The sequence below is a fragment of the Hemibagrus wyckioides genome, linkage group LG01 (genome assembly GCF_019097595.1).
Source record: "Hemibagrus wyckioides isolate EC202008001 linkage group LG01, SWU_Hwy_1.0, whole genome shotgun sequence".
NCBI classification, from domain to species: domain Eukaryota; kingdom Metazoa; phylum Chordata; class Actinopteri; order Siluriformes; family Bagridae; genus Hemibagrus; species Hemibagrus wyckioides.
The window spans coordinates 29,150,780-29,163,272 of NC_080710.1; the positions used below are offsets into that span (position 1 = coordinate 29,150,780).

Genomic DNA, 12,493 nt, shown 5'->3' on the forward strand with positions numbered 1-12,493 from the left:
ATATGATTTATTCATGGTTTAAAAATGTCTCTGGAACACACGAGTTCTCTTTATCATCCTTATGGGTCTCTATGCTAAATGCGCTAGCAATAATATTTCATGTCGCAGTGCATTACTGTCACGATTAAATGTATTTATGTAGCACAATAGAAGACGGACGTTAAAAACGGTAAAATCAGGATATTCGAACGATGAAGGAAAAATTCGTGGTCATGTTGGCTAGTTTGCTAGCTTTTTTCAAAGCAAAAGTGAAGCAAAAGCTCAGTCCAAGTGCAAATTAATAATTTAACTTAAAACTCTGTTGTTTTGTTTTTGTTTTTTTATTGAATGAAGAGAATGCAAAACCTCTTTTTGTAGATGAATTTGTTGCAAAGAATTAAATAAACCATTGCTTTTTCCACCACTGCAGTTCACTCTCAAATTTAGGCCACGCCCACAGATCCATCCACAGATACAGATATTTTCATTGCTTTACACACTACTCTGCTAGTTTCATGTGGCCTTTTTGCTAATCGAAAAATGTTCATGTTTGGTTGTCTTAAAGCTTAAAACATCTAGAGATTTAGCTTATAATGTGCAGTGAGCTTCACAAGCAAATAAATGTACCTTATGATCAATAAGTAACATGTTTTTTGTTTGTTTTACAGTTACATACCTGAGCCAAGAAACATGGATCCATCCTCAAGCAGTCAGCAGTACGGCGCCAAGAAACGCGTCAAAATACACCCCAATACAGTCACTGTAAAATATGCCACGCACTTCCCTCAGCCGGGGGACGAGGGCTACGACGATGCACCCTCCTTTGAGGACTTTGGCTCCTTTATGGAAAGCAACCCCAGCAAGAGGCTGGTGACGGACCCTGGCCACGGGAGGACTTTCTTTGGAACTATGGACGTGCGTCCGAAACCATCAGGGGAGCAGAAGGATAAAGGAGTAGGCAGCCAGCTGGCTAGTTTTGGTGAGGCATCGGTTTTAGCATCGCGGGTCACCTGGGGAGCGCTGTTTGGTGCTGCGGTGGCTCACGGGTGTGTAGCTCTGATCACACGACTTGCGGCCGACCGATCCAAAGTGCCCTCCTTAGAGCTCATTTTCATCCGCTCTGTCATTCAAGTGTTGTCCATATTAGTGGTCCTGTACAACAAGGAAGCCCCGTTCGGTCCAAAGGGCTACCGTTTGCGTCTCTTCTTCTACGGGGTTTGCAACGTCATTTCCATCACGTGCGCCTACACGTCATTCGCTATCGTCCCACCTAGCAACGGGACCATCATGTGGAGAGCCACGACGACAGTGTTCAGCGCCATCTTGGCCTTCCTCCTTTTGGATGAGCGCCTCGGATACACGGATATAGTCACGGTAGTGGGCAGCCTCTTTGGGCTGTGCCTGGTCATGATCCCAAACATCGCAGACGAGGAGAAATCACCCCTGGGCTTCTGGAAGGAGGCGTTCGGGTACACCATGACCGTGATGGCTGGGCTGACGGCTGCGCTATCGATGATCGTGTACCGTGCCATCAAGGAGCGTGTCAGCATGTGGACGGCACTGTTCACCTTCGGCTGGACGGGAACCGTGTGGGGAGCGTCCACCATGTTCGCCATGCAGGAGCCAATCATCCCTTTGGATGGCGAGACATGGGGCTATCTGATTGGCATCTGTATCTGCTCCACTGTGGCATTTCTCGGGGTTTACTACGCCCTGAACAAGTTCCACCCTGCTCTAGTGAGCACCGTGCAGCACCTGGAGATTGTTGTGGCCATGTTCCTGCAGCTCGTCGTGCTGCGCATGGTACCATCCGCTTACGACATCTTTGGTGCTTTGGTCATCATGATCAGCGTGTTTGTTCTCACAGGCCTCAAGCTTTACTGGGTGGGGCGGGCCATTCGACAGGATTACCAGGAAATCTTGGACTCACCAATCAAATGAGAATGCTGTCGACGTGTCCGTGTTTGTATGTTTGTTTGTACATGCGTGTACAATATGTGGGTGTGTGACAGTGTGTAAGGCTCTGTGTGTGTGTGTGTGTGTATGTTTGTAACAGTGTTTCCCCAGGCATCCCCGCTTCCTCCGGCACTCTAAATGTGCAATCGATGAATGTCTTAATATTCTATTTATTTTGTATAGTGTTGTTGAAAGAGTGCCAATGATATCATGTCTTTGCTAAGTGTTGGTGTGTACAATAAAAAAAAAGACAAAAGAAAAAAGAAAAGATCCATGGTGTCTCTCGTTCTGATAGCATCGATTTTTTTTTGTTGTTGTTCCTGGTTTGGATTTTCATTTGGTTTAATTTTAGACACTTTCACATGGTCTGTGATTTCCCTTATAATCACCAAATTTGCTCTATTTTCTATCCGTATTTCTCAATCAAGAGGTCAATTAATTGATTAATTAATTAGGTCAATTAAACCTAAACCAATAAAAGTTCTCAGAATAAGATTCTGTTCATCTTCAGTAATATAATGCATCTAAGAAAACGATTAAGGGGAAAAGGCAGTAGGGACATTTAAAAAGGCAGTAAGAACAGGAAAAAAAACCTGGCTCTACCTTTAACTACCATTGATTTCTTTTCTTTTTTTTTCGCTGAGACTCCCGAAGCGATCAGCAATCAGTGCATTCCCTGGGTGAGAGAAGGTGAAGAATAAATAAGGATTTGTTGATTGATTGAGATAAAGGAAATGATCTTGGGGGTTGGTGTCACTTTTACAGCGTGTTAGCAGTTACACCTTGCATAGATCCCATCCCATTCATTCTCTGTAGCGTTTATCCTACACAGGGAACCTGGAGTCTATCCTGGAAGATTCAGGGCATAAGACATGGGGACAAACTATCACAGGGCACAATTACATGCACTCACACAAATTAGAGATGCCTACAGCCTACAGCGCATACCTTATCTTTGGACTGGGGGAGGAAACCGGAGAACATGGAGGAAAACCCTGCAACACATCCAAACCCCACACACACAGGACTGAGGTGGGAATAAAACCACTAACCCTGTAATTGTGAGACAACGATTTTGTTTTTTTGTGTTTTTTTGGGGGGGGGGTTGAGCAGTGGTGGTTCAAGTGGTTAAGGCTCTGGGTTGTTGATCAGAAGGTTGTGGTTCAAGACCCAGCACTACCAAGCTGCCACTGTTGGGCAATTGAACAAGGCCCTTAACCCTCTCTCTGCTCTAGGGGTGCTGTATCCTATCTGCTCTGACCCAACTTCCTCAGCTGGGATATGTGAAGAAAAGAATTCAATTGTGACATAATGTATGTATGGTGATAATAAAGGCTTCTTCATCTAACCAATAAGCTGCAGTGCCCCCTTTAACAGCAAACTTTCCCAGACTCCGTAGTTAGACTGTGTGTGCCTTGTTGTTGTCCTTTAGCTGCCCCCTGTTTAGTGTCACCACAGAGGATCATCCGATCCACAGATCTGATATTGAAACAGGTTTTCACCCTGGAAGCTCTTCCTGATGCAAACCTCCCAATTTTATCCAGCCTTGGAACCAGCACTGAGATTTAAACCCCCTCACTGGCTAGGTGGGTTCCCTGCCCAGGAATCAACCCCATGCTGGGTTCCTGCCCCTGGACCTCCAGCAAACAGTCCTTTATCCATAGAGTAAATAAACTACTTTGTTGAGATTAGAGTTTATTGGAGCTTTTTATTCATCATAAGATCCGAGCTGACATTATTTACAGTCTTCTTGTTTTTGTGTTGTTGAGGTTTTGCTTAAATCCATACAATTTAATTGATGAGTCAAACACGCTAGAAGAACTTGGTAATAAATCGTTTGTGATTTCCTCTGAAAAGAATTACAGTCCTTTTACCTGGAAAGCTGCACAGTTCAGTGATTCGTCATTCTCTGACACAAGCCTGAGAGAGAGAGAGAGAGAGAGAGAGAGATGGAGAATGAGAGAGAGAGAGAGAGATGGAGAGAGAGAGAGAGAGAGAGAGAGAGACAGACAGACAAGCAGGCAGGCAGGCAGAGACAGACAGACAGACAGACAGAGAGAGAGACAGACAGACAGAAAGACAGACAAACAGACAGAGAGAGATTTTACTGTGATGCTTACTCTACCATTTAATGATGATCTTTGTGCTGTGAAACATAACTATTTTGGGAATCATGTGGTCTGTACGTAACTGTGCTCACCCTGGAAATATTGGAGTAAAGTAACGAAGAAAACACAATGGGATGTGCTCTTGAAGAAAAATAATCATCCAGGACATTCATATATTAACATTTAACGACATTTGGCAGACGTCCTTACCCAGAGCCACTTACAGAAGTGCTTCGAAGTGTCTGGGTCGCAGACTAAAAATCCCATCAGACTAAACTTCAAGTCAAGGATGCCTAAGTGATATTAGAACTATTTCAGGGAGAGGTAGGTCTTTAAAAGTTGTTTGAAGATGGCCAGTGACTCAGGTGTTCAGACCTCTAGAGGAAGTTTATTCCACCACCTCAATGCCAGAACAGAGAAGAGATGATGATTGATTCCAGTCAATCAGAGCTGGAGGATCTGAAGAAGGATTAACGTGGTGTTATGGAGGAAGTGATAAGAGCCTTGAGGTAAGAGGATACTGATCCGTTTGTGGCTTTGTTCAATGTTTTAAATCTGATGTGGACGGTTACAGGAAGCCAGTGAAGGGAGTGTCGCAATGGGGGGTTGGGGGTGGTTGGAGAACTTCAGAAGGTTGAAAACAAGTCGCGTAGATGGATTATTATTTTCTTATAACAGCACACCTTTATTAATGTCGACTAAACCAACTCGACAGTACTCACTTACAGTTAAAGCAGCTATAAACACTCCCTCCTTCACCAGCATTTCGTAAAAATGCAGCTTGTCCTTTTACCAAGAAACCAGAACATTCCTTCTAATAAAGATTTACTTGTGACTGGCTGCTACAAAGCACTGACACTCCGCAGACGTCACATAAAAACACTGAAAATGTTCAGATATCAAGATGTAAATTAGATTTTGTTAATCAACAACACGTTTTTGTCCATTTTTATTAGTCTTAGATTATGTGCTCGGCATTTGCTGTTACTATAAAACCAGAATTTATTAGAAAGAGCGTGTTAATGTAAAACCTCCTGACCAATCAGATTCAAGAATTCCATTGGCATTTGGTAGACACCCTCATTCAAAGCAACTTACATTTATCACATTTTATACAGCTGAGCAATTAAGGGTTAAGGGCCTCACTCAGGGGCCCAGCAGTGGCAGCGTGGGATTCCAACTCACAACCTTTAGAACAGCAGTAGTCCTGATGGTTCATCTTCCAACAGGACAATGACCATCAGCACACAGCCAAGATAACAAAGGTATGGCTACGGGACAACTCTGTGAATGTCTTTGAGTGGCCCAGCCAGAGACTAGACTTGAACCCGATTGAACATCTCTGGAGAGATCTGAAAAAGGCTGTACACTGACGCTCCCCATCCAACCTGATGGACCTTGAGAGGTCCTGCAAAGAAGAATGGGAGAAAATAGGTGTGTCAAGCTTATAGCATCATGCTCAAAAAGACTTGAGGTTGTAATTGGTGCCAAAGGTGCTTCAAGAAAGTATTGAGCAAAGGCTGGGAAAATTTTTTTTTCGTTTTTTATTTTTAATAAATTTCCAAAGATTTCAAACAGACTTCTTTCATGTTGTCCTTATGGGGAATTTTAAGAAAAAATTTAAGAAAAATAATAAATTGAATTCAAATGATGAAATATTTGTCTTTTTCCGTTAGAAGACTAATGAATCATTTCATCATGGTCTTCACCTGAACAGAAACCCGACCATCTTTGTCAACAGAATCAGACACAACCTGTTCATTAGCTCTGAGTCACATGATGGATGCTGCAGATGAAATGAGCAACTCGATTCAATAAGCTGTTTTATGGCTTCTCTTGCAGTCCTAATGCTGCTCAGTGAGAAGCTAAATTATCATGAACATTTCCCTCAAATGAACATTGCAACAAACTCCAGTAATAATAAACTTTTTTCACTCTCAGCTTCAGAGGGCTTTAGAGTCAGTGCAGACTATGGCAAGAGAAAAATTAAAGGATGACTGACAACATTTTGAAACACAGAACAATAAATCGGACACCGGTGCGGTCATCTGGGTGTCAGAAATATGTGCTGATGAAGACTTACTCCAAAATGAGTTATAAGAAATAAAAAGATTTATTCACTGTTACAAACATTTTGGTTATTCTGAGTAAAAATGTGCTTCAAAATTGACCAAAACCCTGCTTTCTCTAAACTTCATTACAAGTGTTTGGAGATTTTATTATTTATTTATTCATTCATTTATTCATCCATTTATTTATTTATTGTTAATTTATTTTTTATATATATATATATATATATATATATATATATATATATATAAAATAAATTAACAATTTATATATATATATTTATATATATTAATAAATATAATAAATATATAAATATATAATTTTTATATATATATATATATATATATATAATATATATATATATATATATATATATATATTATTATTATTATTATTATTATTACAGTTTAAATACAGAAAAATTATTATCTAGAATATATAGAGCTATGTATACACTGTACATTTATAAACACCCAGTAAAATTAAATTGGGAATAAAATCCAACTAAAAATTTGCTTTTTTTTAAATAAAAATTTTTTTTAAATAAAATAAAACATACAGATGAAAAACTGCTTCTGTTTTGTCATGTATAACGAAAAACGGACGAACAAACAAAAACCCAAACTGAACAAAATTAGCATTCAAACCCTACACCATCTAATCGAAGGAGCAGGCTAAAGACAATATACAACAACAAACACCAAGTCATGAAAAAGAATTATTAATCACAAAGCACAAGCTTAACAGCCAAATAAATGAGCCACAAGGCTTGGGGATGAGTTAAATACCATAACGTTGATGACATCAGCACACATCCAGATGGTGGAAGGCAAAGCGAAGGTCACTTAACATCTGGACACAAACACATAGAGAGACTGAAACTCAGAAAGAACACAAACTACTTGACTAACATAAGGCGTGATCAGGTCCCTAACGTCTAAACAGATGGAGATGAATAAGATTTAAATGTTTTTTTTACTCCTTGAGCCCGCCCCCTTTTCCATCCATGTACACTATATTACCAAAGGTTTTTGGACACCGCTCCAAATCACTGAATTCAGGTGTTGTTTTTTAGGGGTTGGGCTCGGCCCCTTAGTTCCAGTGAAAGGAACTCTTAATGCTTCAGCAGAGACTGTGAGCCTGGTCAAGACTGGGACGTCCGCCTTTACATGCACATGAATGTAATATGGAGTTGTCCCGCCCTTTACAGATATAACAGCTTCAACTCTTCTGGGAAGGCTTTCCACAAGGTATAGGAGTGTGTTTATGGGAATTTTTGACCATTTCTGTAGAAGCACATTTGTGAGGTCAGGCACTGATGTTGGACGAGAAGGTCTGGCTCTCAGTCTCCGCTCTAATTCATCCCAAAGGTGTTCTATGGGGCTGAGGTCAAAACTCTCTCATCCATGTCTTTATGGACCTTGCTTTGTGCACTGGTATGCAGTCATGTTGGAACAGGAAGGGGTCATCCCCAAACTGTTCCCACAAAGTTGGGAGCATGAAATTATCCAAAATATCTTGGTATGCAGCTGAAGCATTAAGCCAATGGAACTTGGCGTTTGAGCTTTACATGTGTGTTTTTTTTTAATCTGTAAGGGTTTATTATTATTATCGTAATTCTCAAGCACCTTTTTGTACATTTTGTATATATAGAATATTTCATTTAAATTTGTTATGTAATATTGAGTTTTCAGACCGATCCAAGAGCAGCATCGCAACAAATACTTCTGCGTTCAGCTTCATTCCTTCACTACAACTTCACTAAAAAGCATTGTGTTTATTCTACATTTTCTGTGTCTCCTTGCTGTTGAGTTTTTCTCTGAGAATGATCTGGCCGCTCTGGCCGCTTGCTGATTTCAGATCAGCATGGATGTTAGGAAGTGTCGTAAAATGACTGACAGGAACCTCATCCAAACACAAACAAACTGTTCCAGACTGTAACTGGTTTTCCAAACTGGTTCCCTCAGCCACGTAATCTATATATCATCCTGTCATAAAGCAAAAACTATTTCAGGACCTTGATATTATATAGATTACATTATTTGTAATCAGGCTTACACAGATTTGCATTTCTAGCAAAAATTTCAGCTTCTGCTACAACATCAATAAAAGTGCAATATTAATCATATTATACTATTTAAAGACATACCCAGTTTTGTGGTTTATCCCAGCATTAATGACATGACTTATATGGAACCCTGAGAAGCTTCTAGGAGTAATATTTCCCTCATGTTCATCTCCAGCCTTAATAGCATCCAAAAACAAGTCTGGAGTCAGCTTTCAGGGTCTAAACTAACCGAGCGTGATCGGACAGCGAGGTGCAACCCCTTGGCTCAGAGAGCACGCTTTCATGTAGGAATTCGCTGACATGGTGCTTTAAAGCTAAAGAATATATAGTTATAGATTGTGAGGAAGTGGGATTATCTCACATCACACCTTAAAGCTGCTTCTATTATATTGTTTGCATCCTTTCTTTTTTTGCACTATGGTCCATACAGAATGTGTACTGGTCAGCTCTATTTTTTGTATCTGTACTCTAGTGTATTGTATTGTATTGTATTGTATTGTATTGTATTGTATTGTATTGTATTGTATTGTATTGTATGCTCTGTCTCGTGTCTCACACACTGTCTCTGTATTGCACTCTTTGCACTAGACTGCACACTATGCACTTTATGTGGCTAGGGTACTGACTTTTTAGTCCTTAGCTCTATGTTTTTGTGTAGCACCAGGGTTCTGGAGGAACATTGTTTCATTTCACTGTATGTACTGCATCAGCTATTTATGGCTAAAATGACAATAAAAGCTTTTTGATTTGACTTGAGTCTCAAGCACACTTTACAGAAATCTGAACAGTCCAAAAACCAAATTAATTAATTAAACAGAAATTAAAACTAAATATAATTTAAATACATACATAAATAAATAAAATAAAAAGAAATTAAAATTAAATACAATTTAAATACATAAGTAAATTAATTAATTAATTAATTAATTAATTAATTAATTAATTAATTAATTAAAATTAAATACAATTTAAATAAATAAATAAAATAAAAAAGAAATTAAAACTAAATATAATTTAAATAAACACATAAATAAATACAATTAAAATAAATTAAAATTAAATACAATTTAAATAAATAAATAAGAAATTAAAACTAAATACAATTTAAATAAATAAATAAATAAAATACAGAAAGAAAAAAGGAAACTTTTTTTTTTAAGAAAAGGTGTAGCTTTGTACAAGTAAAATAGTGTGGCATATTTTCTCAGTAATAAAATGACATTTTTTCAGTATATCTACCCTCCTTTTTTTCTGTTTTTTACTCCCCCAGTGAAAACTGCCTCACTGCCATAATAAATAAAACATACCTTTATGTAATTCTTGCATAAAGCTTAAACCCCATGCTTACCTCAGCTAATTTACTGTCCTAGTTATTTATATACTGTATGCCATCATGCCTGTGAGCAGCTTTACAACATAACACTGATGAAAATGTAGTGTTGCTTTTTCTTATTCCGCGTTGATGTGAGCGACATGGTGTTGTTCCACATGGTTCCACCAGGTGGCGCTTTACGGCGTTCAGTCGCTGTTATGGGGATAGAAGTTAGTCAGAAGAGAGACGTGTTAAATACAGCATCTCTAGAAGTTTCAGTTTGTCACAGCATGAAGGAAATTAGAGCAAGCAATTCAGATGCAATTTTAATTTCTGTAGAGGTTTCTATCTTGAATGGTCACAGGCTGTGGGGCTGCGTTGTGTAGTTGTAGTTTTCTGACAGTGATGAAATGTGTGTGTGTGTGTGTGTGTGTGGTGAGCCATATGAAAGGGAAAGGGTGGGGGGTGGGGGTTGCTGTAGCACGAGTACAGTGGCTCCATCTGTTTGTGCAGGAAACAGATTGCATCCTGAAGTGTGTCATGCAGCCCTCCATTCAGCTCCATCGACTGGGACTCAAAACAAATTACAGGACTACATATTTCCACCCCGGCATCCATTAAACACGGACAAAATGCAATCAAAATGGATCGGTTATAAACCGATGGGCTTTGAACACTGACCCAGGGCTCGGTGAGAGACCAGATGACGCCATCCATCCTCCCAGTTCATCAAAATAACAAAACTCATCCCAGTTTGAAGCTTCCTGTATTAAATCCACTGAGGATTAATGTTTATCAGTAAACTCAGGACAGATATCTGTTATATCTGTCAGCTTTCAACCAGTACAATATTTATATACAATTTATTTATTAAACTTAAAAAAAAAAAAGATTTCAATAACAGATAGCTGACAGAGGATTTCTGATATTCTTATAAATATTTATTCCATTGGAAATTAAAAAAAAAAAAAAATCTGCTAAAAGCCTTAGTGTAATCCAGTTGACACACACAACTGTTGACACACACAAAAGTTGACAATTTATTTAAAATTAAAATTTAATAAACAAGTAAGTAAATAAATAAATAGAATTAAATTATGAAATTAAATTATATTCTAAATTATTATTTAGGAATAAATTTTCATGTAATCTCTGACATCTATGCCATCATTAGGGACAAATTTTAATCTATCTATCTATCTATCTATCTATCTATCTATCTATCTATCTATCTATCTATCTATCTATCTATTTATTCAAATTTAATTACCATTTTTATTCTGAACTTTTCTGAAATAATTCCCTATTCTATTCTATTTCTATAAATATTCTATATTTCTATATTATATTTTCTATAAAGCTGTTTTGTGACAATGTCTGTTGTTAAAAGGGCAACACAAATAAAACTGAATTTAATTAAATATTCATAAAGATGCTCAGAAGAGTTAATTGGAAAAATCATTTATTTATCGTTAACAAAAATAAAAAAAATAGTCAGCCATTCAGTCAACATTTTTGAGAATCTTGTGATATTTCCTGAATGAAAGCAGTCTATCTAAGAACCTCACATTTTTGGTTCTAGATATAGAACATATTGTGGTTTATAAAAAGTTTCGAAAGGAAACTTTTTTTTTCCCACACATATTGTAATAACATATACTGACATGATTTATTTCTAGACATACTATATCAAGAAAGTGATAAACTACATCATGAGTTTCCAAAACGACCCCATTATTTATTTTCAGTGACCCGAAGCCTTGCCCACTCGGTTTGTAACATCTTATCAGTAACATATGTAGGTGAAATATGAGTAACCTCTAACTGAAGGAATATTCCTTTCACTGACTTATTAGTCTAGTGGGAGGTGTTATTGATGCAGGATTTTGTGTATTTATGCAGAAACAACTTACACCAGCAACAATCTCTATTTCACATCAGAACATAAACATCCCTGTCTCTCACGTTACACAGGTTGAACTTTATAATTTCATACACTTTAAACATCACTACGATGAGCTCTGCTTCTCTTTAAACCTTCCTGCTCAAAAGTATTTACTAATCTTAAAAATCCAAACATTTTCTGTCACTCTGAAGGCATCATGAGAGGTTTGGAAAATTCACATTTGATTAGTTTTTAAGTTGTCTTTATTTGTCACATATACATTACTGCACAGTGTAATTCTTTTCTTCGCAAATCCCATCCTTGGAGGTTGGAGTTAGAGCACAGGGTGAGCCATGATGCAGCACCCCTGGAGAAGAGTGGGCTGGGGCCTTGCTCATGGGCCCAACAGTGGCAGCTTGGCAGTGCTGGGGCTTGAACCCCGGTCAACGACCCAGAGCCTTAACCACCTGAGCCATACATAGTGTAAGAATGTGACTTAAGACACAATAGTAGTATATTTAGTGAATAGCAAATTTGTTGGCTTTTAACACAGAACTATGCTAGAGCAGTTAATATAATAATAAATATAAAAATAGATATAAAGTATAAAGGTTCAGAATATCCATTTTTAATGTATACATTTAGAAATGTATCTCTAATAATCATGCCAGAGGTGACAGTGATGAGAAAAACTCCCTGAGATAATATGAAGAGGAAATAGACTCAAAAGACTCATCATCATCATCACCGGATGATGAACACCAAAGAGTGTGATTATAAATTCCAATTCAATTTATTTGTATAGCGCTTTTAACAATGGACATTATCTCATAGCAGATCAGACATAACATTATGAGCACTGACAGGTGAAGTGAATAAGACTGATGATCTCCTCATCACGGCACCTGTTAGTGGGTGGGATATATTAGGCAGCAAGTGAACATTTTGTCCTCAAAGTTGATGTATTACAAGCAGGAAAAATGGACAAGTGTAAGGATTTGAGTGAGATTGATGAAGGGCCAAACTGTGATGGCTAGACCACTGGATCAGAGCATCTCCAAAAATGCAGCTCTTGTGGGGTGTTCCTGGTCTGCAGTGGTCAGTATCTATCAAAA

The 12,493-nt window shown here is 38.1% G+C and overlaps 1 protein-coding gene across 1 annotated transcript in view; it reads left to right on the forward strand.

Annotated features, from left to right (window-relative positions):
• Positions 1-2,207, forward strand: part of slc35g2b (solute carrier family 35 member G2b) — a 4,286-nt gene extending 2,079 nt beyond the window's left edge. The window contains exon 2 of the mRNA XM_058376743.1: positions 648-2,207. Within this exon, the coding sequence (XP_058232726.1) occupies positions 670-1,920 (1,251 nt within the window). The 5' untranslated portion in view covers positions 648-669 and the 3' untranslated portion in view covers positions 1,921-2,207. The remainder of the gene's footprint in view (positions 1-647) is intronic.
• The last annotated feature ends 10,286 nt before the right edge of the window (positions 2,208-12,493 follow it).